This window comes from Drosophila mauritiana, chromosome 2L, assembly GCF_004382145.1.
Source record: "Drosophila mauritiana strain mau12 chromosome 2L, ASM438214v1, whole genome shotgun sequence".
NCBI lineage: Eukaryota > Metazoa > Arthropoda > Insecta > Diptera > Drosophilidae > Drosophila > Drosophila mauritiana.
Window position 1 is genome coordinate 9,743,858 of NC_046667.1, and position 25,109 is coordinate 9,768,966.

Below are 25,109 nucleotides of genomic sequence, written 5' to 3' on the forward strand. Positions count from 1 at the left end.
TAAGTACTCGATAAGTTTAAATATTGACCACATCCACAATCTGCACGCACTCGTACACCAAGTAAACGATAAGATTGCGATTTATGATCGTTCGCGCCATATAAAAGCTATAGGAAATCGTAAATAAGACGCATGAAGCTCATCACTCCTCGGACTACAAAATCAAGGCAGTCGCTCAATTTCCTTGTTTCAACTAATCGTACTCGGAGTATCTGGATTATTTGCTGGTATCATACCACTAAGCTGGTCAAAATTTAGACGCTTCTATGTGATACCACTTATCATGCAATGCAATGCCCATTTATTTGTAGCTCAACGAATCCCAAACAAGAAGATAGTCTACCAAAGCAAAGTCCAAGTTGCGGGGGCTTCTTGAAAGGTCTTTTCGTGGGTGATTTCGTCCAGTTTTGGTGCCATAAATCTCCATAGCGCCCGCATCCGGACAACTGATAACCTGGGTAATGCGCGTGCCACGGAGCGATTAGGCATGATCTTTGGCAAAATCTCAGGAATCTCATCGGAAGTTGTTTATTCCGCTGTTTTGATGATACGCCATTTTTTACTCTTTTTATGGTTTGTCAGTTTTTCAATTCTATTAATTGATTGATTACATTTTTAAACACCCTCTTCGGGATTTTTGGGAATAACAAAATATCTAAAGTAAAGCCATAATCAAGTTTTCTAAATTACTAGGATTCTTTCAGAGGAAGTCTTTTAACAACCCACTTAAACAGCTTCTAGTTGTAGGTGAGAAAACCACTATATAATTGGGGTGCTTTAACTTTTAGATACCTAGTCTTCCGAAAGTATTTTCGAAAATTTGAAGATCCACCTGAATACTCACCGGAAATGATCTCCATTCAAGCCGCATCACTTTACCAGATTGGAAAATCCTCCGATGAATGCTAAACACATTTCTCACACACCTGAAATTTTGCTCAACCGGATCGTTGGCCATGATGGCAGCGGTTCAGCAAGATACAGGCGCGAATGAAATGTGCCGCCAAAGCCAGGACGAAATGAATCACCATTTCAGTAGCAACTAACACTGAATCAGCACTTGGTCACTGGAACCGGGACCGCAACTTTTCCTGGCCACGCTCGGATTCGAACTGATGGACAGAAGTCAGCGCCAGTCTGTAGGTAGCCACTTGTGATCAACCCGGACCCGGGCGACCCATCTATGTGAACTATTAGAACTGGGGAATCGACTCGGCGCGGAACAAAAGGAAGCGCTGACAATGCCGGCTGCCTGGTTGGCTGAGTGCCTCGGTTGGGGTTGGCCGGTTGGACTGCTGGACAGACGGACCGGACCGGCTGACTGGCTGAATGGGTGGGTGGGTCACTAGCACCACTTGCAACAGCGGCGCATGCTTTCTAACAGCCACCATTATCTAGTCGCTGTTGTTGTTGTGGGACGCACCTTACTAATACTTACTAATACAAATAGCCAAGTGGAAGCGGAGCGACAGCTGACACCATCGGCGAACGCGCCTTTTTAACGAGCAAGCGACCAGCTCGACCCCACCTAGTATCACACGGAGTGATTACATAGCGCCCAGATGGAATTGGATTTGGAATCGGCAGTGGAGACGGAGATGCCACTGCCCTCGGAGTCCTCATGACGTGTGCCCGCCCAGAACCGGGACTCGCACCTATAGCAACCGTGGGAGCCTGGCATATATCCTGCCATTTATACGCACCTCTAAATAAATGGGTTAATGACTTGGCAAATGCATTTCCTAATTAAATTTGGGTCCCACGAGCAGGTTGGAGTTAAAAAAAGCTATTAGAATAACCTACTTTTAGAAGCAGCAAACACCATCTCTCAGCCAAAAGCTAAAAATATGGCTAGTTAGTTTAGAATTATTTAACTAGGATCAGCTTATAAGCATGCAGAGTAATTAACTTTTTAGATATAAAAACATTATACGGTAGATTATTATTATTATATCTTAAAAATTACTATACTTCAAACTAAAGAGTGACATTAATTATTAAAAGGGAATTCATAATTATTTAATTTAATTAATTATTTAATTAAATTTAGGTATATACCTATAAAAATGCATTATAGTAAAAGATTAGATGAATGAGTTGCTCTAAATTAAATTTAATAGAAGAGTATAAGCTCTATTAAACAAAGTCTCACAGGATAGTACGTTCCTTGTCCCTTGTTATGTATCCACGACTCGTTGCTCTGAAACACACCTTGTTTCAAAGCCAATCCCTAAAACCCGATGTACATGGAAGTAGTCCTTCCGCACCCACTCCCCTTTCCATCGGCGAGCCACTTTTCGCGCCCCACATGTTGCCCTTTTCCAACCACATAATGTCCTTTGATGGCACACAGGACTTCGAGGTGCGATGAATGGCTGCGGGGATGATCCGCGGTCGTTAAAAGGGCGCGTCTCCCATTAAGACTTGGAAACTCGCATAACTAAATGTCAGCCAAACTGGGTTTGGCCTACGAAACGTAGATATAGTCCAGACATTTCGACTAAGAAGTCTATTATCCCTAATTAAAAGACAGGAGACTCTTTGATTTGCCAAAACTAGTATTTGGGGTTTAAATATATATTTAACAACATTATTGATCAAATGAAATACGTTTTTAAATTAAAGACTTAAACTCAAAACGCTTAATGAAGGCACCTATATGTGTGGACACTGGGCGTGCTGAAATAGCCAACCAATGGTCAGCCCAAGACTCCTATATACAGGTGACATTATATAACACAACGATCCAAACCCGCGGGGCCAACCCATCCGCAGTCGCATCCGCCTTTTGTCTTGCCATACATTAAAATCTAGGTGAGGGTGTGTTGGCCGTTGAACAAAATTTAGTATCAATGAGCATGCTCGCTTGCCATTTGGATTGTATGGTTAATTTAAATGCAACTGTTTAATTAAATTCAGCTCCACCCGCAACGATTTGTTTGCACATAATTAAGCCAGCTAATTGGATGCCAGTTTCAGTATCAATTAACTTCAGGTCGTGACTTTATGCCTAATATAATTGGTTCAACATCTTAGGCTACGCCAAAACAGGTGGTTCCTCTGATTCGTTTGATTCTGGTTTGATTTGCGGCTGTCCCAGCGACATAGGTAAACGATCACCCCATCGACTCACTTTTGCACAGGAATAGGCTGACCTGCAGAGAAAATACAATTGCTTAGAAGGAATTCAAAAGGCGTCTGTAGTTTCACTTACTTTCCGTGCTTGGACTTCGTGAAGATGACCTCTTGGAGATTGCCCTTTTCTGTGCAGAGCCGACAGATGGCATGCTTTGACCTTACCAAGGTAGGGCGCACAATGCGCGGCCAGGATCTCGAGCTATCGGATTGGGAACCCTTCTTTAGGATGGCATAACTGTAGAGGGATGTGTGGCGGTCCGCCAATGAGTCGCTACCCAAACGCAGGGGAGCGTAGGAGATGGGAAAATTGCAGGGCGTTCGATCAGCCAGATCCCGAAGTCGAGGACAGACCATGTCATGCGGACACTTAAGGTATAAATAAGTTAGATTACTGCCCTTACATCGCGATTACGTTAAAACTTACTGGTGCCACAGTGTGACCTTCTTGTTCCTGTTCCAACAAAAATTGCCTAGCCTCGTTGACTAACTCGCTGCCACGGCGCGTTCCCTCCTCCACAATGACCAGGTAGCCATCGCACTTCCGCCACAGATTCCGCAGCACATCCTCCCGCTGCTCTTTGTTCTCCAACTCAAAAAGTGTATGAGATATTATGACCAGATCATAATTGGTTTCGATGGCGGGCAGGAACTGTCGATAAAATACATTGCGCAGGGCTATTTGCTTGTTCTCATTGCCATCGCGTAGTATGAGCTCAGATATCTCATTCATCTCCCTGGACCTGTCCACGTTGTAGTACTCGAAAATGTCTTCGCGCCACAGTTCGCTGGCCACCCACATGCCGGTTCCAACGCCGGATCCGAAGTCAAAGAAGCTTCGTGGCCGAAACTGTTCATCCCGCTGCGCCAGCTCCGTGAGGACGCGCTTCAACACGGCGTACTCCTGGGCACCACGAGCTATGGCGTACACAAGCGACTCGTATGCTCCATATTCTATTCGCTTCCAGGCGTAGATACGCTGGCCCAGCCTTTTGTTGATCTCCAGCTCCCGCTTGCGCCTCCAGCGCTCCGCCTCGTCTTCGTCGAGTGTAGCTAGGCGATCCAGAGGCATCTTTGTGTTGACCTCTTCGATAACGATGCGTTTCTTGTTCTCAATCTCTTCCAGAGTGGGTGGTGGATGACGGGATTTAATGTATGAGTTGAGCTGCTGGCCATCATGAATTAGTTTCTTGACGGGGTGATCCCCCACGATGCGCTTTAGCGTATCATTCAATTGTTTTGGTAGCTCCACATGATTGGGTCTCACTACTCCGGGATGTTTCCTGGGCTTCAGGGTGGCATGTTCCAGGGCAGAGACCACAGCTGGCTCCACATCCACGGCAATCTTACTGGTGAATCGATGCAGTCGTGGCACTAGATTTTTCGTTGTGAATTTCAATGAAAAATTCATATTAACTTCTAATTAGCTTAGTAATATGTAACCGAGAAATCAAAACAAATGAGAGCCACATGAGCTTACCGGCGATTTGCCAGTGCTGTAAAAGTTCCATTCCCATCAGCTGACGGTGCTGCCAGACGTTTTGCTTCAATTACAGATGCGGTTATATTAATAGAATCTTTTTTCTGTTTAAACTAACATTTAATAGTCTTAAAATAATTATATGTATTATTCGAAATAATTGTACTTACGTTATCTGTATAAATTTATTGAATAAAAATAGCAATTTGTCAAGAAAATATAACAATTAAACAAAAAGAGTACTAGAATCGTGACCTCTACTGTGTGCCTGCCTCTTCTTGAAAATCTGAAAACAAACTTGGCATCCGCAAAATGTTGTAAATACTAAATTTAATAAATAATGGAAGAATACGAAGCACAAGTGAGCAAAGGTGATAACATGAGGTCCCAACTATTTTTATGAAAATATTTGCATCAAATAGTTGCTCGTTGTGGAGCAGGCATTGGAAAATGCCGCGGATGATGCGCAACGCCAGGAACTTTTGGCCTTAAAGAACAATCTGCAGGAGCTGTTGGACCTCACTCGGGACACAGGAGATGAAGCACCAACCGATGAATTACCTCAGCAAGACAACGATCTGGACGACGAGCTGCAGCGGCTCAAAAGCGAACTTAGCGACCTAGAGGCGGCAGGCTCCTCGCAAACCGCGTTGGATGAAGAACGCCAGCTGGCTGACTTGCGAACCAAGTACACTGCCATGGTGGGCGAGAAGTGCTCCGCTCCACACGAGCACAGTTGGGGCACCTGCTACCACAATGCCCTCATCTGCGGTGTGGACGACGAGGTGGTTATAAACAGGGAAGGCGTCTTGGATGCTCGACTAAGGGTTCTTTTTACAAATCCCACGCATCGAGAAATGCTGCCCTGTTCGTATTACCTCGAAGGAGAGTGCCGTTTTGATGAGGCCAAGTGTCGCTTTTCCCATGGCGCCCTTGTCACCGGTAGCTCCATTAGGAAATACAATCCACCCGATTTCCACAAACTCTCCCGCAGTCGTCCAGTTTTTGCCCTGCTACCGGATCGATTGTGGCACCGAGGTCGTGTCCTTTGCGTTAATTTCGTCGAGCAGGTATGCCGCGTCCGATTGGATGGGCAGGATCACAAGGAGCGGGAAAGAGACTTCAAGTTCGAAGAACTGTATCCACTGACCACCGATCAGGATGAGGATGACGAGCTCTCCAGTGAGGAGAGCACCTCCAGCATGAGAGACGCCAGCAGTGACGAGGCGGAGTCCGATATGGATGATCTGGAGGAAGCTAGAAGAGCCCGCATGGTCGAGTTAAGTTTGTTTACCTTTAAACCGACAGATCGGCTGGGAGCCTGGGAGGAGTTCACACGGGTAAGATAAGTAGAGTAAAATTCAGAACTTTAAATGCCTATAAATACTATCCCCAATAGGGCATTGGCTCTAAGCTTATGGAGAAAATGGGTTACATCCATGGTACGGGTCTCGGCTCAGATGGAAGGGGAATCGTCACCCCGGTAAGCGCCCAGATACTTCCCCAGGGTCGATCTCTAGACGCCTGCATGGAGCTGCGTGAAGCCGCTAACGGGGACAAGGATTATTTTAGCGTGGAACGAAAGCTAAAGCGCGCCCAGCGACGACAGCGAAAGGCTGATGAGAAGGCCTACGTCCGTGAATCGCAACGTGTGGATGTCTTTACATTCCTAAACGACAGGGTTTTGGGGCCTGGAGAAAGCACTCAGCAGAGCGAGCAAGTGGCCAAGAAAGCTAAGACCAACGAGTTACAGCAGCACTCAACCAAAACTCTTAACGTGGAAACAGTGCGTATTGCTGATGAAATCCGCCGAAAGCAAAGAGATATGGCCAAGGTTAAACAGTCTCTGGAGCGGAATTCTGGAGATGCGCAGCTCCAGAAGCGACTACAAGTGCAGATGCAAAGCCACAAACAGGAGCTAGCCACGCTGCAGGCACAGGAACGAAGTTTGAGCAAGGAACAGCAGACGCGTAAGAGCAAGAATAAAATGTTTGAGTTTTAATAATGAGTGTTTCAAGAAATTTTTGGAGGTAACGCGGGTCAAAAAAATGCATATTCCTAAATTCCAACATTTATTATTGAAAAGTATTCTACACACATACAAAATGTAAAAACGATTAAGAAAATCTTATTTATCTATGTACAATTAAATACTACCGAAGGCTCCCGCCGTAATTATGGCCGTCATGTACTGCTCCAGTAGCGCCTGCGCCAGATGAGCCCCGTGCTCTACGGCCAGCGAGTAGGCCGTGTCTCCGTCCTCGTTGGTGGCACTTAGATCCAAATCTTTGGCCAGAAGCTCGTTGCACGTATGCGGATGATTGCCGGCCGCTGCGTACATAAGCGCCGTGCTCCCAACGATGTCCATGTGACCCGAATCAGCGCCGTGTTCCAGCAAGAAGCGGACGATCTCGTTATGCCCACCGGCGGCAGCTAGGAGTAGAGGACTAATCAAATCTGGAGCCATAGTGTTTACATTGGCACCAGCCGCGACGAGGAGCTGGACGGAAACCAGTTGACCGTAGGATGCTGCCCAATGTAGAGCCGTGAAGCCATGTGCATCCTTGAAATCAATGTCCTGCTGACGCGCTCTTTCAGCTGCCACTTGCTCCTCCGTGATCTCGCCTTGGCCAGCGCGTTCGTGAAAGGAGAGCGAAACTTCAACGGGGCAAAAGGTTGCCTCTGTGTTGCCGCGCTGCAAATTGGTCAGCACGGTGGACTGGGGGCGGTACGGCAGGAAGGCGCTCTTCCGCTTGGCGTCCAGTACCAGCATGGAGGTGGGCGCCGACCGCACGCCCTCATCGTCGTCGGAATTCGCGTTATTTTGGATTGTGTTTGCTGGTGCCACCATTTGTTTTGGTTATATTTCCGTTTAACACCCTGTATTGGAAGCCCGAAAGGGTATAACATGTCGAACTAAATGATATAAAAGTTTATAAAATGCCTTCTTAATATAAATTCTTTCAATATCCAGTTTAAAATTGATTTACTGCTAAAATGTCTCGTATTTTAAACAAATAAAAAATTATTTATGTCAAACGCTAACAACATCATATAACTAGAATATGACTGGGTATCCAACAGTCGGTACACCCATCTTCTAGTTGCTGTAGTTTTGTCTGTGGTGTGGTAAAGCCACATTGTAATCGGCATTAATTTGCAACTCCAGCACGGTCACACTCGATTGGTTTGTTTTTATTTTCTCGTTTCAAAGCTTAATTTGCGTTTAATTATGTAAATATATTTACCCGATTTGTTAGCACTGTGTTTGTGTGTTTCATAACAGGTTTTGCGACGCGGCGCAGTTGTTTCTTTGGCCAAAACTTCCCTGCACCTGTTGCGCCTCGCCAATTTGTTTTCAGTGCAAACCTGCGTTTGGTCTTTTTTATGCCCTTTCGTTGTACGTTTCCACTGCCCCGAATTAATTGCGTCGAAACATCACCAAGATGGGCAACACGAGTTCCAAGGGCGAGTCGGACGCCAGTGAGCCACCCCTGGAGGGGGGCAAGCCGCACAAGCAGCATCAGCAGCACAAGTCCAGTGATGCCTCCCACAACGGAGTCCCTGACGTGGGCGGCAGCCACAACAATCTAATGGTGACGCAGGCGCAGGGCTCGATGACCAGGTCGGCATCTGGCGCGGATGTCACCGAGAAGTACCTCACCCAGCTGGTGCCGGTGGAGAAGCTAGCCGAGATTCTCAGGGAGCAGACGTCGTCCAAACTGGGCATTAATGGCATTGTGGCAGATGTCTTTGTGGTGAGTAATTAACTGATAACACCGAGCCCACTCATAAAAAACAACACCTCTTTCGCCAGTCACAAGTCTTTCCGCAGTACGCCGACCTGGGACAGCGGCTGTTCAACCTGATGCACTCCAACTCCAAGGCCACAACGAAACATCTGGGCGCCGTTGCTTTCCGACAGCAGTGCGAACGCTTTTTGGGCATCATGGATGATTCGAAGACGCTGGAGTGTTACATTAAGATGTACGCCCAGGAGGAGAATCCGGACCAAATTGACAAGACGGGAGTGACGCGGTTGCTCCACATCTGCTACACCATTGCCATGCAGCACTCGGGCAACGCCGTGCTGTGCCCGGCCATCAACCGCACGTTCGGTTCGGTGACCAAATCCATTTTCCTGTGCCACGACAGTATGAGTCTGGGCTACGTTTGCCGCTGGTTCGAGCAGAACCTGATGCGGCTGGTGCTTCTCGTGCACAAGTACTGTGTGCACACTTTGTCAACCGCTTATCGTGGTCTAGAGCAGCAGAACCAGTCCTGCGGCATTGAGTTACAGACTCCGGTGCTTGAGCAACGTAATCCATTCACAGATACCACCGACTTTAGTGGTGGTAGCACGAGGGACATGGATTCGCTGATGCCGCTCTCGCAAGCTTGGCTGCTGGCTGGAGCTCTGCCGCCACTCTACTCCAAGCCCCAAACCGTGACTCCGCCGGCCACAAAGGGAAACAACAATGTCAGCGCGTCCACAGCGGTACAGATTTTCAAGGACAAGTTGTCGATGATGCCGTCACACTGGACACTGCTGTACAACTCCAATGAGCATGGCGTGGGTGCCAACCGGTTTCTGCACCACGTCCTCGGCTATCGGGGTCCAACACTGGTCCTGCTGCACACCAAGGATGAACAGACGTATTGCGTGGCCTCACCCAGTGAGTGGAAGGAAACGCATCTGTTCGTGGGCGGCGAGGGCAGCTGTGTTATCCAGCTGCTGCCCAAGTGGGTAGCGAAATGTTGGAGATTTACAATCCTTACTAATGGAATTTTTTAAAGGTTTGTGATACTGGAAAAAAAGCCCAACATTCTTTACCTTAACACCAGCATACGCGGCTATCCGAAGGGCTTACGTGCCGGCGCCGATCCGCGAAAACCCATTATAGCAGTCGACGAGCATTTCGAGAATATTGACTGCAAGGGACTGGCGGCTGGGCTCATGTCCATCGAGGTAAAAAGAACATGCACCTTCATCCTTCCAACACATTTAGAGATTAGCTATTGACAAAATCAAATAGAAACCCTGATTTCATGAACCTCATTTGAAAAGTGAATCAATCATTCGAACCAAACCAGTCAACACGTCTAATATTTTTCTGTACTTTAATCGCATTCATGTACAATAAGCCTTATTCAACAGGGTATATGTTATATATGTGTATATGCATATATGGTATATAGTGTAAAATTCATAGACGTATATCGTAATAAACGGCATAATCTCCAGTCTAAGCTGTTAAAAACAGCACACGTATGGCTCCAAATGGCCAGGTGTGTGCTCTAGCGATGCATTTAAACTAAGTCTACGATTCTCCATACCCAACAACAGTCAACCAACAACAAGAACTACACGTTGCTCGCCATCTTTTCTTCGATCTCATCCGCAGGTGTGGGGCTGCGGCGACAAATCATCACGTGAAGTGCAATTGGACATCAAGAAGTGGCAGATCAAGGAGGCCGAACGGCAGAGGACAGTGAAGCTCACGGCCGCCGACTGGATGGACCATCCGGATCGATATCTCCTCGAGCTGGGCGGCAGGCAGAACTATAACAATTGATCGCGACTGCTGCGCATATATGTATTCTAAAAGCAATGGGTGGGGAATGCCATTCGAAATGAGGGGCATGCCACGTCGAAATTTACTGGGATTTGCTATAGTTATGCACTCGCAGCACGAGAAGTAATCACTGGACTGAATTTGTTTTTAATTGATGTTGATTGATATTCGGTTTACTTGTTTTTCTTTCTATTATCAATGTTTAGTATTCGATTTGATTTATGTTCGTAACGTGAATTCCGTGAATGCCTTTAAATGTACTTCGGTCTACTTGTGTATCCATGTATATGTCACACACTGTCTTCGTTTTCGTCAACTTTTTCCTTTAGGTCTTCTGTTTTGTTCCGTATCTTTGTTCAAAAATGTAAAAAAGCAAGTATTATGAAAAGACATAGGATTCGAAGTGCTTAAACAAATATTTCAATAAATGTTACAAATGAAATGAAGTCGTATTCTCTACTTGCAAGCGTGGAATGCAGTTCTCATCATTGTTTAATCTCATATCACCAAACTATATGATTCTAAAACAATGTTAGTGGAGTTAAATGACCAACAAAATTGAAATTTCTTATCACATATCAACAATAGCAAGAAATACGTAAACAAAAGCATTAGGGTCAAAAATCTGAATGATATGCAATGTTAGTAGACAAATGGGTGCAGTAGCTTATGAAAATAATACGAATTGTACGAGATAAAAACATAAAAGGCGGTTTCGAATATTTTCCAATATTATATTATTTATGTGTGTATATTAGTTTTACAATAAGAATTTCTATTTAAATACAAGTCACGCCCTTTTCTGACCGGCGGCAGTCACAAAAATTCACAATCGGTTCAGGCATGTTTTTAATTAACTACTTCGCCACACAAAAAGTTGGAGACCTAACTATGCGGGGTCACCTAGCAGGGATGTATAGAGTAAAATATCGTTTCGGGAAAGTCTGTTTACACAATCAGCACATAAAAAGTACTTACAAAATATCTGACCCCTCTATTCAATGATGATTCTTTGGGATGCTAAGGGTTGTGTGGATTCACTTGTGCGCGCTATCAGGAGAAGCGATTACAGTGAATGACGATCTAAAATAAGTTGCTTTCGCTATGAAAACTAAGGCCACAATTCAAATGCCCCATTTGATGGGCCGCTAGAAAGTGTTCGTTTCATGAGTATTCTATGCCTAGCACAAATCAAGATATGGGGTGGAAAAACAATAAATATAAGCATAGCATATAACTGATAAGGGGCTTTAAGGTCAGCGCGTCTAGGTGATGTACTCTCGATCGCGGCGTCGCCGCGTCGTGGAGGCAATAAAGACCACGGGTTGTACACCAGCGCCGTCATCTTCAACGTCTCCATCCTCTCCGTCCACGTCCAAGTCACCGTCGTCAGCGTCATTATCCCCGCCCGTTGAGTTCGACCACTCGGACGCCGACTGGTTGCTGCCAGTGGCACTAAACTTGAGGCTGCTTGACATGCCAAACGATACGGATAGCGAGGCGCTGAGTGACGAGGCATTCAACTGCTGGCTCACGTCCACGCCATCTTCGTCCTCGAAAGCGTCGTCAATGTGCGGGTGCTGATGGTGCTGGTAGTGATATTGTTGGTAGCGGTGTCACCTGCCTGCGCCCGCACCCAACAGCAGGGCATAATCATCGTTGGACTCGGGAATTGGCGCCGCTGCCGACGCGGCACCAGGGGGCAGGCGCAGGAAACTGCCACCGCCGCCAGCACCCGCACCCGGATCCCTTTCGCGCTCGCGAAGATGCAATGTGTCGCGTTGGCGGGTCGACGGCTGTGAGCCTGCCGCTCCCGGCAAGTGTAGTTGTTGTTGTTGGTAGTTGCTATTGCTACTGTTCCCATCGTCGGCCACGCCTGCTAAAGGAAATCGAGATTGGGAGTGAGTAGATTGACTTTCGGGCAGTGTATTCAGCTTGCCATCATACACAGGCACGATCAGGCGACTGGACGTTGCACCATACATGTTACCTGATTGCGACGAGTTGCCCGGCAGCTGCTGATCTTGCCGCTTGCTGATCAGATACTCGGACTCACTGCTGGACCGGCGAGGACTGCGCGCCAGCGGCTGGTATGTGGTGCGTCCCTGGAAGCGACGACTCAGTGAACTGCCCACGACGCCCAGATGCTCGGTGACATCCTCCTGCATGTCGGATATGTCCATCATGGAGAGGAAGGCGCGACACCAGCTATGGTTCGGGTTGTTCCAGTACTGCGGCGAGTTGATGTGGAACGGGTGGTGCGGGAAGCTGTAGATGTGAGCCACGGCCGCGATAAACATTTCGATGCAGATGAGGAAATTCTGGTGGGCGATAACAAATACATACATATTTGAATTGGTTTTTGGAAACTTTCACTTTGGTTTCATTGGTTGTGTTTGCAAATTTGGGAGGGAGAAAAGCAAGATAAAAACTCTTCGTCATCAGCATTAAACGAACGTAGGACTGTTTTTGTTTTTATGATTAGGATGGTATGAGAAAATCCTTTCAAATTTAAATATTAGCTAGCTCTTTACTTATAGAAATAAATTATTGGCAGATCCGTTCGGCTTTTAAATAGGTCACTCACCTGAAGCAGGGAAGCCAGGTTGGTGTCTCCCACATCCGATCCAAAGATGTCCTTAATAATATTATAATATACCAGTACGTTGAGTAGCACTCCTTGGCTATGGTGGAGTAAAATATTCTTAGCCAATCTTAGAAGCTTTCATGTGGTACTTACAAAAACGAGAAGAACACCACAGCCTTGATGCACAGAAATTTGGGAATTGGCTTCATTGGTTTGAGATCCTCCTTGTTTGCACGGTAAAATAGCACCAGGCAGTACATGGCCACGAACTGGGATATATTGTTGACCACCACAATGTAGGGGAAGGCCACGTTGCCCGCAAACTCGCCCTCGCCGTAGACGCCGCATAGCTCGCAGATACTACGAAATTCCGATTAGAGTTGGCTGTTAAGCGGAAAAGCACATCCCGACACTCACACAGAGATAAAGGTGGTAATGGGGCGCACGACCGTGTACTGGAGGATGCCGTGCTTGCAGTTGTGGATGAATTCACGACCCATCACCCACGGCCGCATGCAGCATAGCGGAAAGAAGTGCGGCACCTGCGGCTTGTACTCCATTGTGGCCTCAAGGTCCATGCCGAGATTCAAGTAGTTGAGCAGGTACACCATGAAGTTGTAGATAACATACGCCTCGTAACACTCGCGCAGTGAGTCCACGTAGATGGAGTGCTTCGGAAAGAAAAGGCCGATCCACTGCAAGTGAATAGAGAGTATTAGGTTTCTTGTGGTCTCCAATTCCGCAATATCGAATATGACAACGATGGCCCACTTACCGCGTTCAAGGCGTAGATAGGCACCATCCACAATATGCGGATTATGTGCTTCTGCAGTATGGGCTTGGTAAAATGAATGACGTGTTGGATGATATGCCAAATGGACACGGGCACTGCGGACAGCACAAACAGACCGCCGATGAGAATGAGCTGGTCATTGCGCTGGAAGCCATCCTTCACGGAGTTCACAATGAGCAGCGGCACCACGATGATGGCAAAGATGACATAGGTGACAATGAGCAGCGGACGTATCCAGATGCGCCACTCCTCGAAGAAGCGTCTTACGTCCAAGCTGCACATCTTGGCCTCTGGTGCGCTCCTTGAAATGTGCTGTTCACCGGAGTACCTAATATCCGGGTTGATATCGTTGATTCGTTGACGTCGACGCCGCCGCCCCGATTCTGTTTTCACTTGGCTTTCCGCTTTCCTCCGCTCCGATCCGCTCTTCTCCGCCAGAAATTCTCTCACAGAAGATTACAGGACTCGGCGGTGGCACCCACGCTGGAGGCGCATTTTCAGAGATCTCCTGCTAGCACAGCAAGTTCTTGGATCCACTGGTTTCGGTCCTATTGGCACTAATATCACGGCTTTCGTGCCCTTCTTTTGTGAGGAATCCAATTCGTGGGTCGGGTGCCTACGTCTAATTGGTGTGACCAGCCTATGCGAAATCTGAAATGACTAAAATACAGACTTACTCCCGGTTTTATATTATTTAAAAATTTTACTATTACTTGTTTTATTTTAAAGTTTAAAAGCTATCAGTAAAAAAAATAACCCTAATTGAAAAACAAATGTCAGAAATTATTTAGATTTTCATGTCGCAGCCGAAAATAAATCAAAATTTTCCCATGATTTAAGAAAGGGAAATTTTAAGGGTTGCAGAGTAAAAAAACATATTTTGAAAATTAAATATGGCAAATTAATAATGTAGGTAACTCCAAACCGACTAATAATTGTTTCGTAGTTCAAAAATTTTTTTAATAATGAATTAATTTTAAAATAGCTAATTTTAGTTAGCTCAATAAATCAAGAAAGTTAAATGCAGTTTATTTATTTATTAGATTAAAATATCAATTATGTACAATTAAGATAAGTATTAATTAGTGATCTTGAAATGAATTAATTTTAAAATAGCTAATTTTAGTTAGCTCAATAAATCAAGAAAGTTAAATGCATTTTATTTATTTATTAGATTAAAATATCAATTATGTACAATTAAGATAAGTATTAATTAGTGATCTTGAAATGGATAGAAAGGGATTTACAAGTGATCAGCGTGATATTTTTTCGTTATGGATTTATTAAACAAATATTCTTAGATTATCTGTTTGATTTGAATTTATGATGTCAGAATGTTCCCTTAACATTTATTCGTCGATAACTTAAGATTTTCCGTGTACGTCCAAGGCTGTCTTTTGGTTTAAAGTACTGCGGAATCGCTATTACTATTTGCCTTGCCCCTGGTAGTCATTTTCATATACACAAGATCGGATTACGTTAAAAGTAATTAAAAAGTATTTGTATTATAAGAAACAGAAGTCGCCAGTGCAGGCTAATTGTTGTGATGATGCAGAAAGAGGATAGCGTCGATGTGACTACCGGTGAGCATGAATCGCTTGTTGAAGTCGTATATTTGGTCTCTCAGCGTCTTCTTGAAGCTGAGCGTCACTACGCCGGGCACACTGTGGTACAGGCTGGCCAAATCGCGCAGCGTTCCATAAATGTGACCCATCTTGAGCCACCAATCGATGGGCGACTCATCCAGCTGGACAACCACCTCGTTGCGATATCGCTTAAGATCGGACTCCACGCTGCTGTCCCCATCTCGCTTCGGAGGATTTGGTATCTCGTTACTGTCAAACAACAGTTTCAGACCTACGGGGATTTTCGTTTAGTCCATGGTTTATGATAATCGATTTAGTTGCACTTACCCAACTTCTTCGGTGGACTGCCGTCTACTACTCTTGGTTCTGACTTAATGGCCACCACGCTGGAGGTGGCTGCCACTTCGTTGGATTCCCCATCGCCCGCCCCACCAAAGTTAATGTTATACTTATGGGTCAGCATACGAACTGTTCGGTCTAGGTTGTCAATGGTGGTCAGGCGGTGGAAGCGTGGGTCCAGCAATGCAGCAGCGGTCAGATTGTCATTGGATATAACGTGTGCCTGGAGGACACTGGAAATGGTCCGCTTCAAATTCATCATTAGGGGATCGTCCTGCTCGGCAATGCCCAACTTCTTGATAAGAATCTTCGAAGTTATTGGCGAGAGCATGCTGCACAAGGGAATGTCTTCGCCACGCAGCGTGTCCAAAGCAATCTAAAAGATTTCACACAATAAGAAAACTGCTTAAGCGTCTCAATCAGCCTGATGGCTTACCACCAGAGCACTCAGGGCCTCCGTCACCGTCTTGGCTGATATAACCAGGTGATCCATGTCCTCGGACCAAGATATGGACTCGGCAAAGAACTTCAATGTTTCGTACAGTGTCCAGGGGAAGTGCTCGTTATACGTGGGCATGGGCACCTCGGACACCTTGGAGGCGATCTCCGATGAATGACGCTGCATTAGGTCTTTCACCTGCTCCATTAAAGTGGCCACCTCTTCGATCTCAAACACACGACGCAAACATTTGTCAATTACCGAAACGTAGCACAGCGAAATGGGGATATCTGCAAAAGAAGACACATATTCATTTAGAGTTGGAATATTTTATATATTTCTAAAAGCCATGTGTCTAAACAGCTTTCTGTAGGTTAGGTAAATAATTCTGGCTTGCTGATGCACTCACTTTTCTCTCGCAGATAGGTGTGCAAAAGGTCCTCTTCCTCGTCGTAGTTTATAATGGCCAGTGTGCAGTTGGCCAAGTAGAAGTCGGTCAGGAGATCGTCAAAGGCGATGTAGTCGTTGTACTCCACGGTGGCGTACAGCATACCGCGAACTGACTGAGTCTCCTCGTCCAGAAAGTGATGGAAGATGCTGAGGAAGCGCCGCTGCTCGACATTCACCCACATCTCAAAGGCGAGTGAGAAGGGCTTCTCGGATGTGAAATCGCGCGTGATTTCGCCAATCTCCAGGAACTTGGAGGCGTGCATCTCATTGATCAACGAGTCGATCTTGTGTGGCTCGGGCATGGGTGCCGAACTGCCTAGGACTTGACGCAGGAATTCGCTGAAACCGGCATCGTACAGAGAGTCGACATTGCGCAAATCCTTAATCACAATGTCCGTAAGGGCTTCGGCCAGATTGGCGATGTTCGCCACGGGCGCATAGCTGCCTTCCTCGTGCTTGATGACCCGCCCGTGCATCAGGGCGCTCGATGGAGTGGCCACTTTGCGTTTGCGTCCGTATTTTGGTTCCACAACCAGGCGCTCCTCTTCCTCTACCAGATTTTCGGCCTCATCGTAGGTGAACGGCACCATGGTCTCGTACAGCATGGTTTGCGAGGAGGCGTCCTCCTCCGCCTGCATGGCCGCAGTTGCCACGGCTGCTTCGTCCAGTTCATCATCGGAAGCGTTATCGTGGTTCCGGTTATTGATGAACTCCAGCTTGACCCGCCGCGAGGAAACATTCCGCTTGGACAGCGGTGGATGGGATACATTACGCGGCGTCTTGCGCGGCGGCACATGAATGTCGTGCTCCTGGCACAGCTCCTTGAACAGATCTTTGTGCCGGTGCTGGAGATGCGCACGCAAATTGGTGGTGTTGCCATGGTTGGTCAGCACCTTGTGACACTTAATGCAGACCACATTCTGTTTTGTAATGACCTCATTGTTGTCGTTCGAGGGGAATCCAAAGTAGCGCCAGTATACGCTTTTCATCTTGGGCGAGTACAGTTTGGAAAAATTCAGCTGCGACACATCCTCGTACTTGAGTTCGCCAATGGCCACCGGCGACGCTGGTACCCCTTCGCTCATCTTGTCTTCTGTGGGGGATTGCGAACGGGATCTTCTTGTTTGTTTTGAATTAGATTCGACAACGATTGCTGTGTCCAATGCGTGTATTAGCGCGCAATTTCTCGATTATAGATAGACGGTTCAATAGTCAATAGTTTTTTATCTGTATCAGAAGTACAGTTCAGAGTTGCCACGCGACACGCCGTCAATCGATAAGGCAATAAAACGTTGCTAAATGCTCCAAATGCACTCACAATTAGTTGAGATTATTTTTACAGACTGCTGAAATATGAGAGTCACTTCTTTTAATTTTTAATACGTCTGACTGTCGTGAAAAATGCGATTTGTTGAGTATTCTCGCTAACACTGATTGCATCACCAATCGATAGCTGGGGAAATTTCTCGCTCGGCCGGGGGAATTTCTCTAGGGAAATTTTCGCTTGGGCTACGACGTGAAGTTGGTTGCGATTTCCTTTTTAATTCGTTGTTGGGAAGAAAAGGTGTGTAAATTTCGTGAGCGTCCCGAAATTCAATGAAAATAAAAGATAAACGAAATGCAAATCGAGCCATCGAGTGTGCCAAGTGTAGAGGACACAAGTGGGCATCATTGACACCCGTAGGCAGGGAAAAGTGCTCGGAATTACGGCTTAAACAAAACGAAATGCGCCAGCCACGTGGGCCTGCAGCTTGGTTATCCCATATAAACGAGTTTACAGACAGACATTAATGTTATTATTGTGTTTTCGCCCTCGTTGCAGCCAATCTAAACCGCCAAGATGGGTAAGGGTAACAATATGATTCCGAATCAGCACTACCACAAGTGGTGGCAGCGGCATGTGAAGACCTGGTTCAACCAGCCGGCCCGCAAGGTCCGCAGGCATGCGAACCGCGTCAAGAAGGCTAAGGCCGTCTTCCCCCGCCCAGCCAGCGGTGCCCTGCGCCCTGTGGTCCGCTGCCCCACCATCCGCTACCACACCAAGCTGCGTGCCGGCCGTGGTTTCACCCTGGAGGAGCTGAAGGTGAGTGAAGCCGAAAACATTGTTTGAATCCATTGGCCACTAACCAAATCTGTTTACAGGGTGCCGGCATTGGCGCCAACTTCGCCAAGACCATCGGCATTGCCGTCGACAGGAGGCGCAAGAACAAATCCCTGGAGTCCCGCCAGCGCAACATCCAGCGCCTCAAGGAGTACCGCAGCAAGTTGATCCTGTTCCCCATCAACGAGAAGAAGATTCGCGCCGGCGAGTCCTCTCTGGAGGAGTGCAAGCTGGCTACTCAGCTTAAGGGACCTGTCCTGCCCATCACCAATGAGCAGCCCGCCGTGGTCGAGTTCCGTGAGGTGACCAAGGATGAGAAGAAGTTCAAGGCCTTCGCCACGCTGCGCAAGGTAAGTTTTTCGGTTTTGTGATCCGTCTGGAGCTCGTGATTCTTATTCGCCGCCAAACTATATTTGCAGGCTCGCACTGATGCCCGTTTGGTCGGAATCCGCGCCAAGCGCGCCAAGGAGGCCGCTGAGAGCGAGGACGCCGCCAAGGGAGACCCCAAGAAGGCCAAGAAGTAAACCACATCTTAACCTGATCGTTCTGTCTACAACATCAACCAGAATAAAATCTTAGTTTTTCTTAAACGTGAATATTTGTGCACTTTGTTGTTATTGTCGCGTCTGACGTGAGACTTATCGATACTCCGTGTAGCTATCGATAAATAGCGGCTTTGGCGCGTTGTATTCAAATTGGCATGTTTCTGGCTGCTGCAAACAAAAATCAAGATTCGTATGTTGCTTGCCATTACTTTTATTTGGGGTAAATTATTAAAAAGTAAAATCTGTGGTGCCATATAGAAGCGTTTTTCAATATATGCATCTTGAGTCCTTTTCGCTTGCAAAAGCTACGTTTCTTATTTTTTTGAATAACTTTTGTTGAAATGTTAATTATATGGAATATTTCATTAGAATTTTGTAGGGTAAAGATTAAATTAAACAGGCGCCAACTGTTTTATCCTCTACAATTCGAAATACCTTTTTAGGTATTTATGTATATGGATTTATGTGTGTAGAAAATCACTTTTAAAATTGATAAGCTGAGTGATTGAAGGGTTTGACTATAGCTTTACATCTTATTCAGAGTCCTTTTCAGTTAAGCTTGTTTTCAGAAATACAATTTTTGTTTTAATTTCCGTAGCACAAATTCAGAAACTAACCACAAAACTATGAAAAATAAATGAACATTAGGGTGTTGACCCAAATATTATCGCATTTGCACTTCAACCGCAAATATTAATTGAGGCCGCCACCCCGAAACTCGTATTCCATATGTTGGTAATAAGGGCAGACCACAACCCACATCCCAAGCAAAGCCAAAAAACACCGTGTTCATAAATACAAATGTACATATGCAAAAACATAACTCCTCTGGTGCTCGAAAAAAAAGGGTTGTGCTTCCTCAACCAAATGCGACAAGCCAATTCAATTATCGGGTGGTGCAGGCAGCATCCACATTCAGATTTAGGTCCCGAACCAGATGCAGATACATTTACAGATACAGATACAAATCCCAATTCCAGTCCGACCCGCACCTTGAACCTTGTTTATGCACTTCACTGATTTTTATTTCACTTAACCTTGTTTGCTGCTCTTGTGTGCGGAGGGGAAAAAAAGAGGGCGGGGCTGCTTGTTTCGGTGTCGTGTCAACTGCATTCAAATTTTTATTATTGAAATTTATGAGCGCAAAAGTGATTTTCCACCTAGTTTTTCCCGCTGCCCATTTGCACCACCCCTCAAATGTTTTTTTTCCCGCTGAGTTTTCCTTCTTTTTGATTGTTTCTCTGTGGGTTTTTGCTTTGTTTCGACGGTTGTTTATGGACGACCATGCTGGTGACTATGGCTACCGGGGTGGGTTACTGCCTGCTTCCGGGTGCTCCTGACTCGCATCCGTGGTGAGGGGGGCAGTGGCTCGGCTGAAGCGGCAAACAAGGATACGTAATTGGCAATTGTTTTTCTATTTTTGTGTGTGCCACCTTTCGCGGCGACAGTTGCCGGCAAAAGTTTTTCGGAACATGTGCGCCGGGTGACAAATCAAATGCAGATTTACTTTGCGGTTCATTTGAATGCAGGATGCTGCTCAGCAAGGTGGAGTACACAGGGAAAATCAGCATTTATTTGCACTTCTTGCTTATTGAATTCCAAGTCAAGAAATCCGATATAGGATGGCTGCTTTATTTTTAGATATGAAAGTAATCAAATCAAAGATACTTTTTGCACTAGAATATCTATTCTATCTATTCTATCTATATCTATGGTATATATATCTAAATATCTAATATCTATATATCTAAATATCTATTAAATTTCTCTCAGAGCTTAGTCCTAATAAATAAATTTCATTAACTTTGTTTTTTTGTTTCACTGCACAAAGCTCTGCTGACTGCAACTAATTTGGTTATGCCAATGATGTGAATTTAATTTAACACTTTCCTCCTCGCAAATGCATTTATGTTGGATTCCTTCTCTTTTTATCGCAAAATCGATTTGCTGTTAAATCTAAATCGTCGAATTTCGAACATAATTGATGGCATGGCACCCCATTTCAATTCACTGGCTGTGTGGGTTAATCTGCATATGCGAGTGAAGTGTCCTTGCGCTGCATATGAGCATATTCACATCTGTATGTATATATGTACCTATGCCCGAGGTCCTGTCTGCACCATAAAACGCAATCAGTGCTTAATGATCCATAGAGCAATTGGATTAGTGCCTGCCAGTCTGAAGGGACAACTAATGCTCGCCTGCCGAAGGACCAAATCAGGACCAGAAGCAGCCGCAACTTTCAGACCGATTTGCATTTGAACGGGGCGTGGCTTAAGCTGATGATGCGGCTCATGTCCAATCGATTAAATACTTAAGAAAATCTCTTGCCAAAAAACAAATTTACCTATACATCTAATTTATAGCTTCTTATGTTTCGAGTTTAGTGTTTTATGCTAAGCAATCTAGCTTGGTACTTATGTGTGTGTTCTTAGTACATATGCATAATATTTTAGTATATAATATATATATTCTTCTAACTAAATATTTATATATATATATTTTTTTGCGATCGTTTTTCCAGCACATGTTACTTTCGTATCGCAGATTTATCAGTCCATCCCTATAAGAAACAATGAATGTTTTATGCCCCATCAATTTTGTGCCGCTCTAATCCGCATCCTTGCTCTTTGATGAGCTATAGAAATTGGCCCATATACCTCACTCCCCCAGCCCACAGCACACAATAAAATGCTTATTATTTTTCCATAAAAAACCACCCAAAAAACCAAACAAATTAATCAAATATGCAAATATGCAGAGGTCGCCCCCTTGCCACGTTCCACATTTTCACGCATCATCTATCAAAAATTGGCAAGCCATAAAAAAAAAAGAGCACAAGGATGCAAATGAGGGACGTTGCGTTTTTTTTTAGCCCACTTGGCTCGATTATGAGATCAATAGAGGCGGCACACGATCCTGGCAAAACAAATCGTAAAAAAGGCAAATTGCAAATGGCAATGGGCGCGAAATATCAAAATCGAATTAGAATCACAATGGCCGGGAAATTTTCGCATATGCAAATAATAATTGCCGGAAAATATGCAAATGAGATGGGAAAGCGGCTCAAGTGGGCTGGCGTGAAATTGAAAATTGCACACACCAAAGTGTTTTGCTGCAAAAGTGAGCACTTAAAGCGATTCGCAATTGTTCTCCCCCAGCGAGTTGAATGTCCTTTTAGCTGGCCACGTGCTTTTGGAGGTCCTTCGTGTGTGTGCCACCAGCACGAACGAACACATTTAACTATATATATATATATATATTTATATTTGTGTACATAAACCGAAAACCTTTGGGCTTCAGGCCAAAATCAATTATCATTTTGGGGGCGATGGGCGTGGCTTTTAACAATAACACAACAAGCATTATGAGAATAACGCTGGAGTGGGAAACCACAAAACTGCTAAATGTTGCATGCCACCAAACTTTAAACGGGAAAGGGTAGATTGGCTTGAGTTATTTACGTGACTATAAATTTTCATGTTTTCGTATTTAAGTGTACGAAAGATGCTTAAACTGTGTTAAGTGCCTTAAAATAAACAGCAAGTCCTTTAATTATCCAAAATTTGATTAGTTAAAAGAGCGCTGTAACCTAGCATGTTGGTTTAGGTGTCTAAATAATTGAATCATTTTAGGTTAAAATTGTTAGATGTTGCATGAATAAATTAAAACAAATATTGGTGCTATTAAAAGCGGCCACTTTCTAGTTGCAATTTTCGTATTTTGTGATTTTTATGATTTCATTTCATTACTATTTGGAAGCCACAACTTTTGGCAGTGAGACTGAAAAGCCTAAAAACGAGAAAATGTGTTCAAGTGGCTGGCAGATGATGTCCGGTGCAGGTTGGCAGGCATCTCCACAGCAGACAACGCCTTAACCCTTGACGACCAACGACCCATTGAGAAGCCCTCCAAGCGACAAAACAATTACGCAACTGTCCAAAAGCAAGTGAAACCGAGAGTTTGCAGCGAGCAATGGGCTAAATAAACCACAGCCCAGTTTATCGCATAATCAAGTGCAGACAACAGATTTAAAGTTTCGAATGAAAAACACATGTTAGGAAATTGCCCAGGGAGTCCTGTGCAACCTGTACAGTGAAGCAACCACCCGGACCACAAGTGAAACACATTCAAATGCGGTCGGCTGGGCTTCAAAATCAAGTGTCTGTGTGTAATGCGATATTTAAATTTTTGGCCAAAAAAAAGCGAGTGCCGAAAAAAAACGGTCAGATAGGAAATAGATACGCCCTGGGGGTTGGATAAGTCCACTAATGTGAATACAATAGAGCCACTTGAAACGACCGGAGATCGTTTACTCACGCCACCAGAGCACCCTCCTCTTCATACTCCTCATCCGCTCCTGGAACCACCAACCAATCAGTTCGGATACGGAACAACCCCTTCCCGGAGACCGCAAAAAAAAAGGTCGTCTGACTTTCAATTAATCAAATTATCGCGCGCCCCGAGGGTTGGTGGAAAATTCAGGCGGTTGGGGGCGACGAGGTCCTGGCACTCGAAAGTCGCCGCAGATGGGAGGACAAACATTTGTCCACTTTTTGCAATTTGTACAGGTCAACTGTAGGTTTTGGCCCGATTGTTTGCGTTTTGCCGCGTGTTTTGTGCAACATCAATAAATTGTCAAAATCTGTCAAAATTTTTAATGACTGTGTGACGGCTAATAACCGAAAATCGATTTGTTCAAGGCGGTCTATTGATTGCAATTTTAAATTGAGTTTGTTTCACTTCGGGGCACTATTTTTTTTTTTTCGAATCCTGCGGACGTTTTTATGGATTGCTGTTCCTGGACAAACAATCGTATCTGTGCGTTTAATGTTCAGGGAACATTTTAGAGTTTTTAACGTCAGGCGGTTATTTTTCATCCATCTACAATTTTAAAGAAATCCGAACATGTGGGCGATGGTGTTCCTTCAGTGAGGGGTTCAATCGAAAAATGTTGAAAAATCATTGAACGGGCTTGTTTTGTTTATTTATAACAAAAAAAAAAATATAACAAAAAAAATATTTATAATAAACTACGTTTATTTCACTTAATATTTTGTTTAATTTTTTATTTTATATTATTTTATTTTATTTTTTCCAGTGCCTTGCCCTTTTGTTGTCTCGTTTTCACTTTGCCGAAACCGCAAGCCGGGAAACTTTCGCACCTGTGTCGAATGACCAAAAACCAGAGGAGAGCAGCCTGCAACTTCCTCGTCGCAGGACGATGTGAAAAAGCCGATGTCTAACCCTTTTTTTGGCTTAATTGCGATGCCAGATCATAGCCATCAGTCCGTTGGTGAAACAAAGTAACCGACAGGAGTCCTGCAATCCGGATCCTGTGAATTCGAGCCGAGTCAATGGTTGTATATCGCATGCATAAATTATCACAACTGTAACAGTCGCGCATGTTTCAGTTCATTAGGGGACACTTTGCGACCTTAACCCTTCTATTCCATGGACTGAGCTACGAGCTACATGTTCCTCTGTCCATATGCAAAATAATGCCGCATCATTAGTGCGTTGGCCGACAATGGGAAAGGGTTGCAAGTGGGGCACGTGTCGAGCACCGGCTGCATGTCCTCCGGACTCCGAACTTTTTTTGCGCCTCAGTAAAACCCAGAAATCGTGTTTTTCGCCGGATTTGCATATGCTGATGTTCACAGCATCATGTGAATTAGATTTTAGTGTTTTTCATTGTGGCAGGTCAAAGGGTTTAAGGGCACGAGCAAAGCTGTCTAGTCATGTGGGTTTGCGATATTCGAAGGATAATGGGGTACTTTGTATTTTATACTCTATATCAATCAACCATCAGACGGGAGGATTTGGATTAGTTGCTCAGATTGTTTATAATTCTTGAGGATTTTGCTAAGTTGTTTTTAGAGAACTTGTTTCATTCCAAATCCTTATGTCCTCCCAAAATCGGTTCTATTTGTTATGCCTCCAATTTCTTACGCCTGTTACGCCTCCAATTTCTTGCATAACGCCTCCTCTTCTCAGCCAGTGATCTTTTCCCACAGAGCATGGAAACCACACAAATCTGTTGACCTTGTTAAGTTTTGGTAAAATAACCCGCAGAAT

At 45.0% G+C, this 25,109-nt stretch overlaps 7 protein-coding genes across 10 annotated transcripts; 3 read left to right on the forward strand and 4 right to left on the reverse strand.

Moving 5' to 3' along the window:
* Positions 1 to 2,540: 2,540 nt before the first annotated feature.
* Positions 2,541 to 4,633, reverse strand: LOC117150382 (methyltransferase-like protein 17, mitochondrial). Its single transcript, XM_033317245.1, has 3 exons — positions 3,563 to 4,633; positions 3,215 to 3,504; positions 2,541 to 3,155 (listed from the first exon to the last, which is right to left on the reverse strand). Exons 1-3 carry the CDS (start codon positions 4,544 to 4,546, stop codon positions 3,038 to 3,040), a joined length of 1,392 nt encoding a protein of 463 aa, XP_033173136.1. The 5' UTR covers positions 4,547 to 4,633; the 3' UTR covers positions 2,541 to 3,037.
* Positions 4,634 to 4,867: 234 nt separating this feature from the next.
* On the forward strand, positions 4,868 to 6,688 carry LOC117150531 (zinc finger CCCH-type with G patch domain-containing protein). Its single transcript, XM_033317496.1, has 3 exons — positions 4,868 to 4,976; positions 5,038 to 5,955; positions 6,015 to 6,688. The coding sequence occupies exons 1-3, from the start codon at positions 4,956 to 4,958 to the stop codon at positions 6,615 to 6,617; spliced, it is 1,542 nt and encodes a 513-aa protein (XP_033173387.1). The 5' UTR covers positions 4,868 to 4,955; the 3' UTR covers positions 6,618 to 6,688.
* LOC117150609 (DNA-binding protein RFXANK) lies at positions 6,675 to 7,499 on the reverse strand. The gene has a single exon (XM_033317613.1). The coding sequence runs from the start codon at positions 7,464 to 7,466 to the stop codon at positions 6,762 to 6,764; it is 705 nt and encodes a 234-aa protein (XP_033173504.1). The 5' UTR covers positions 7,467 to 7,499; the 3' UTR covers positions 6,675 to 6,761.
* A 267-nt stretch (positions 7,500 to 7,766) lies between these two features.
* Positions 7,767 to 10,637, forward strand: LOC117150390. 2 transcript variants are annotated; one of them, XM_033317291.1, is made up of 5 exons: positions 7,767 to 7,802; positions 7,876 to 8,373; positions 8,433 to 9,358; positions 9,413 to 9,584; positions 10,021 to 10,637. In XM_033317291.1, exons 2-5 carry the CDS (start codon positions 8,062 to 8,064, stop codon positions 10,189 to 10,191), a joined length of 1,581 nt encoding a protein of 526 aa, XP_033173182.1. In that variant the 5' UTR covers positions 7,767 to 7,802; positions 7,876 to 8,061; the 3' UTR covers positions 10,192 to 10,637. The 2 variants fall into 2 exon arrangements, with proteins under 2 accessions (XP_033173182.1, XP_033173264.1); XM_033317373.1 differs by having other exon boundaries at positions 7,768 to 7,802; positions 7,902 to 8,373.
* Positions 10,638 to 10,904: 267 nt separating this feature from the next.
* LOC117150180 (transmembrane protein 184C) lies at positions 10,905 to 14,208 on the reverse strand. Of its 3 annotated transcripts, none has more exons than XM_033317171.1 (6): positions 13,554 to 14,208; positions 13,196 to 13,473; positions 12,932 to 13,138; positions 12,779 to 12,875; positions 12,182 to 12,512; positions 10,905 to 12,067 (listed from the first exon to the last, which is right to left on the reverse strand). In XM_033317171.1, the coding sequence occupies exons 1-6, from the start codon at positions 13,851 to 13,853 to the stop codon at positions 11,808 to 11,810; spliced, it is 1,473 nt and encodes a 490-aa protein (XP_033173062.1). In that variant the 5' UTR covers positions 13,854 to 14,208; the 3' UTR covers positions 10,905 to 11,807. The 3 variants fall into 3 exon arrangements, with proteins under 3 accessions (XP_033173062.1, XP_033172978.1, XP_033172905.1); XM_033317087.1 differs by having other exon boundaries at positions 10,905 to 12,070; XM_033317014.1 differs by having other exon boundaries at positions 10,905 to 12,512.
* Positions 14,209 to 14,836: 628 nt separating this feature from the next.
* LOC117139184 lies at positions 14,837 to 17,830 on the reverse strand. The gene is made up of 4 exons (XM_033301355.1): positions 16,345 to 17,830; positions 15,933 to 16,225; positions 15,485 to 15,872; positions 14,837 to 15,428 (listed from the first exon to the last, which is right to left on the reverse strand). Exons 1-4 carry the CDS (start codon positions 17,468 to 17,470, stop codon positions 15,106 to 15,108), a joined length of 2,130 nt encoding a protein of 709 aa, XP_033157246.1. The 5' UTR covers positions 17,471 to 17,830; the 3' UTR covers positions 14,837 to 15,105.
* A 42-nt stretch (positions 17,831 to 17,872) lies between these two features.
* On the forward strand, positions 17,873 to 19,082 carry LOC117139194 (60S ribosomal protein L13). Its single transcript, XM_033301368.1, has 4 exons — positions 17,873 to 17,949; positions 18,208 to 18,468; positions 18,528 to 18,836; positions 18,906 to 19,082. The coding sequence occupies exons 2-4, from the start codon at positions 18,226 to 18,228 to the stop codon at positions 19,008 to 19,010; spliced, it is 657 nt and encodes a 218-aa protein (XP_033157259.1). The 5' UTR covers positions 17,873 to 17,949; positions 18,208 to 18,225; the 3' UTR covers positions 19,011 to 19,082.
* The last annotated feature ends 6,027 nt before the right edge of the window (positions 19,083 to 25,109 follow it).

Coding starts and splice junctions, on each gene's coding strand:
- LOC117150382 (XM_033317245.1), bottom strand. CDS start 4,546: ATGAATTTTTCATTGAAATTCACAACGAAAAATCTAGTGCCACGACTG. Junction 3,505..3,562: donor AAGGTCACACTGTGGCACCA/GTAAGTTTTAAC, acceptor TTATACCTTAAG/TGTCCGCATGACATGGTCTG. Junction 3,156..3,214: donor ACGAAGTCCAAGCACGGAAA/GTAAGTGAAACT, acceptor TTTTCTCTGCAG/GTCAGCCTATTCCTGTGCAA.
- LOC117150531 (XM_033317496.1), top strand. CDS start 4,956: ATGGAAGAATACGAAGCACAA. Junction 4,977..5,037: donor TGGAAGAATACGAAGCACAA/GTGAGCAAAGGT, acceptor TGCATCAAATAG/TTGCTCGTTGTGGAGCAGGC. Junction 5,956..6,014: donor CCTGGGAGGAGTTCACACGG/GTAAGATAAGTA, acceptor TATCCCCAATAG/GGCATTGGCTCTAAGCTTAT.
- LOC117150609 (XM_033317613.1), bottom strand. CDS start 7,466: ATGGTGGCACCAGCAAACACAATCCAAAATAACGCGAATTCCGACGAC.
- LOC117150390 (XM_033317291.1), top strand. CDS start 8,062: ATGGGCAACACGAGTTCCAAGGGCGAGTCGGACGCCAGTGAGCCACCC. Junction 8,374..8,432: donor TTGTGGCAGATGTCTTTGTG/GTGAGTAATTAA, acceptor CTCTTTCGCCAG/TCACAAGTCTTTCCGCAGTA. Junction 9,585..10,020: donor CTGGGCTCATGTCCATCGAG/GTAAAAAGAACA, acceptor TCTCATCCGCAG/GTGTGGGGCTGCGGCGACAA.
- LOC117150180 (XM_033317014.1), bottom strand. CDS start 13,853: ATGTGCAGCTTGGACGTAAGACGCTTCTTCGAGGAGTGGCGCATCTGG. Junction 13,139..13,195: donor ATTACCACCTTTATCTCTGT/GTGAGTGTCGGG, acceptor GGAATTTCGTAG/TATCTGCGAGCTATGCGGCG. Junction 12,513..12,778: donor ACCTGGCTTCCCTGCTTCAG/GTGAGTGACCTA, acceptor ATCGCCCACCAG/AATTTCCTCATCTGCATCGA.
- LOC117139184 (XM_033301355.1), bottom strand. CDS start 17,470: ATGAGCGAAGGGGTACCAGCGTCGCCGGTGGCCATTGGCGAACTCAAG. Junction 15,873..15,932: donor AGGCCCTGAGTGCTCTGGTG/GTAAGCCATCAG, acceptor GAAATCTTTTAG/ATTGCTTTGGACACGCTGCG. Junction 15,429..15,484: donor CAGTCCACCGAAGAAGTTGG/GTAAGTGCAACT, acceptor AAATCCCCGTAG/GTCTGAAACTGTTGTTTGAC.
- LOC117139194 (XM_033301368.1), top strand. CDS start 18,226: ATGGGTAAGGGTAACAATATGATTCCGAATCAGCACTACCACAAGTGG. Junction 18,469..18,527: donor TCACCCTGGAGGAGCTGAAG/GTGAGTGAAGCC, acceptor ATCTGTTTACAG/GGTGCCGGCATTGGCGCCAA. Junction 18,837..18,905: donor CCTTCGCCACGCTGCGCAAG/GTAAGTTTTTCG, acceptor CTATATTTGCAG/GCTCGCACTGATGCCCGTTT.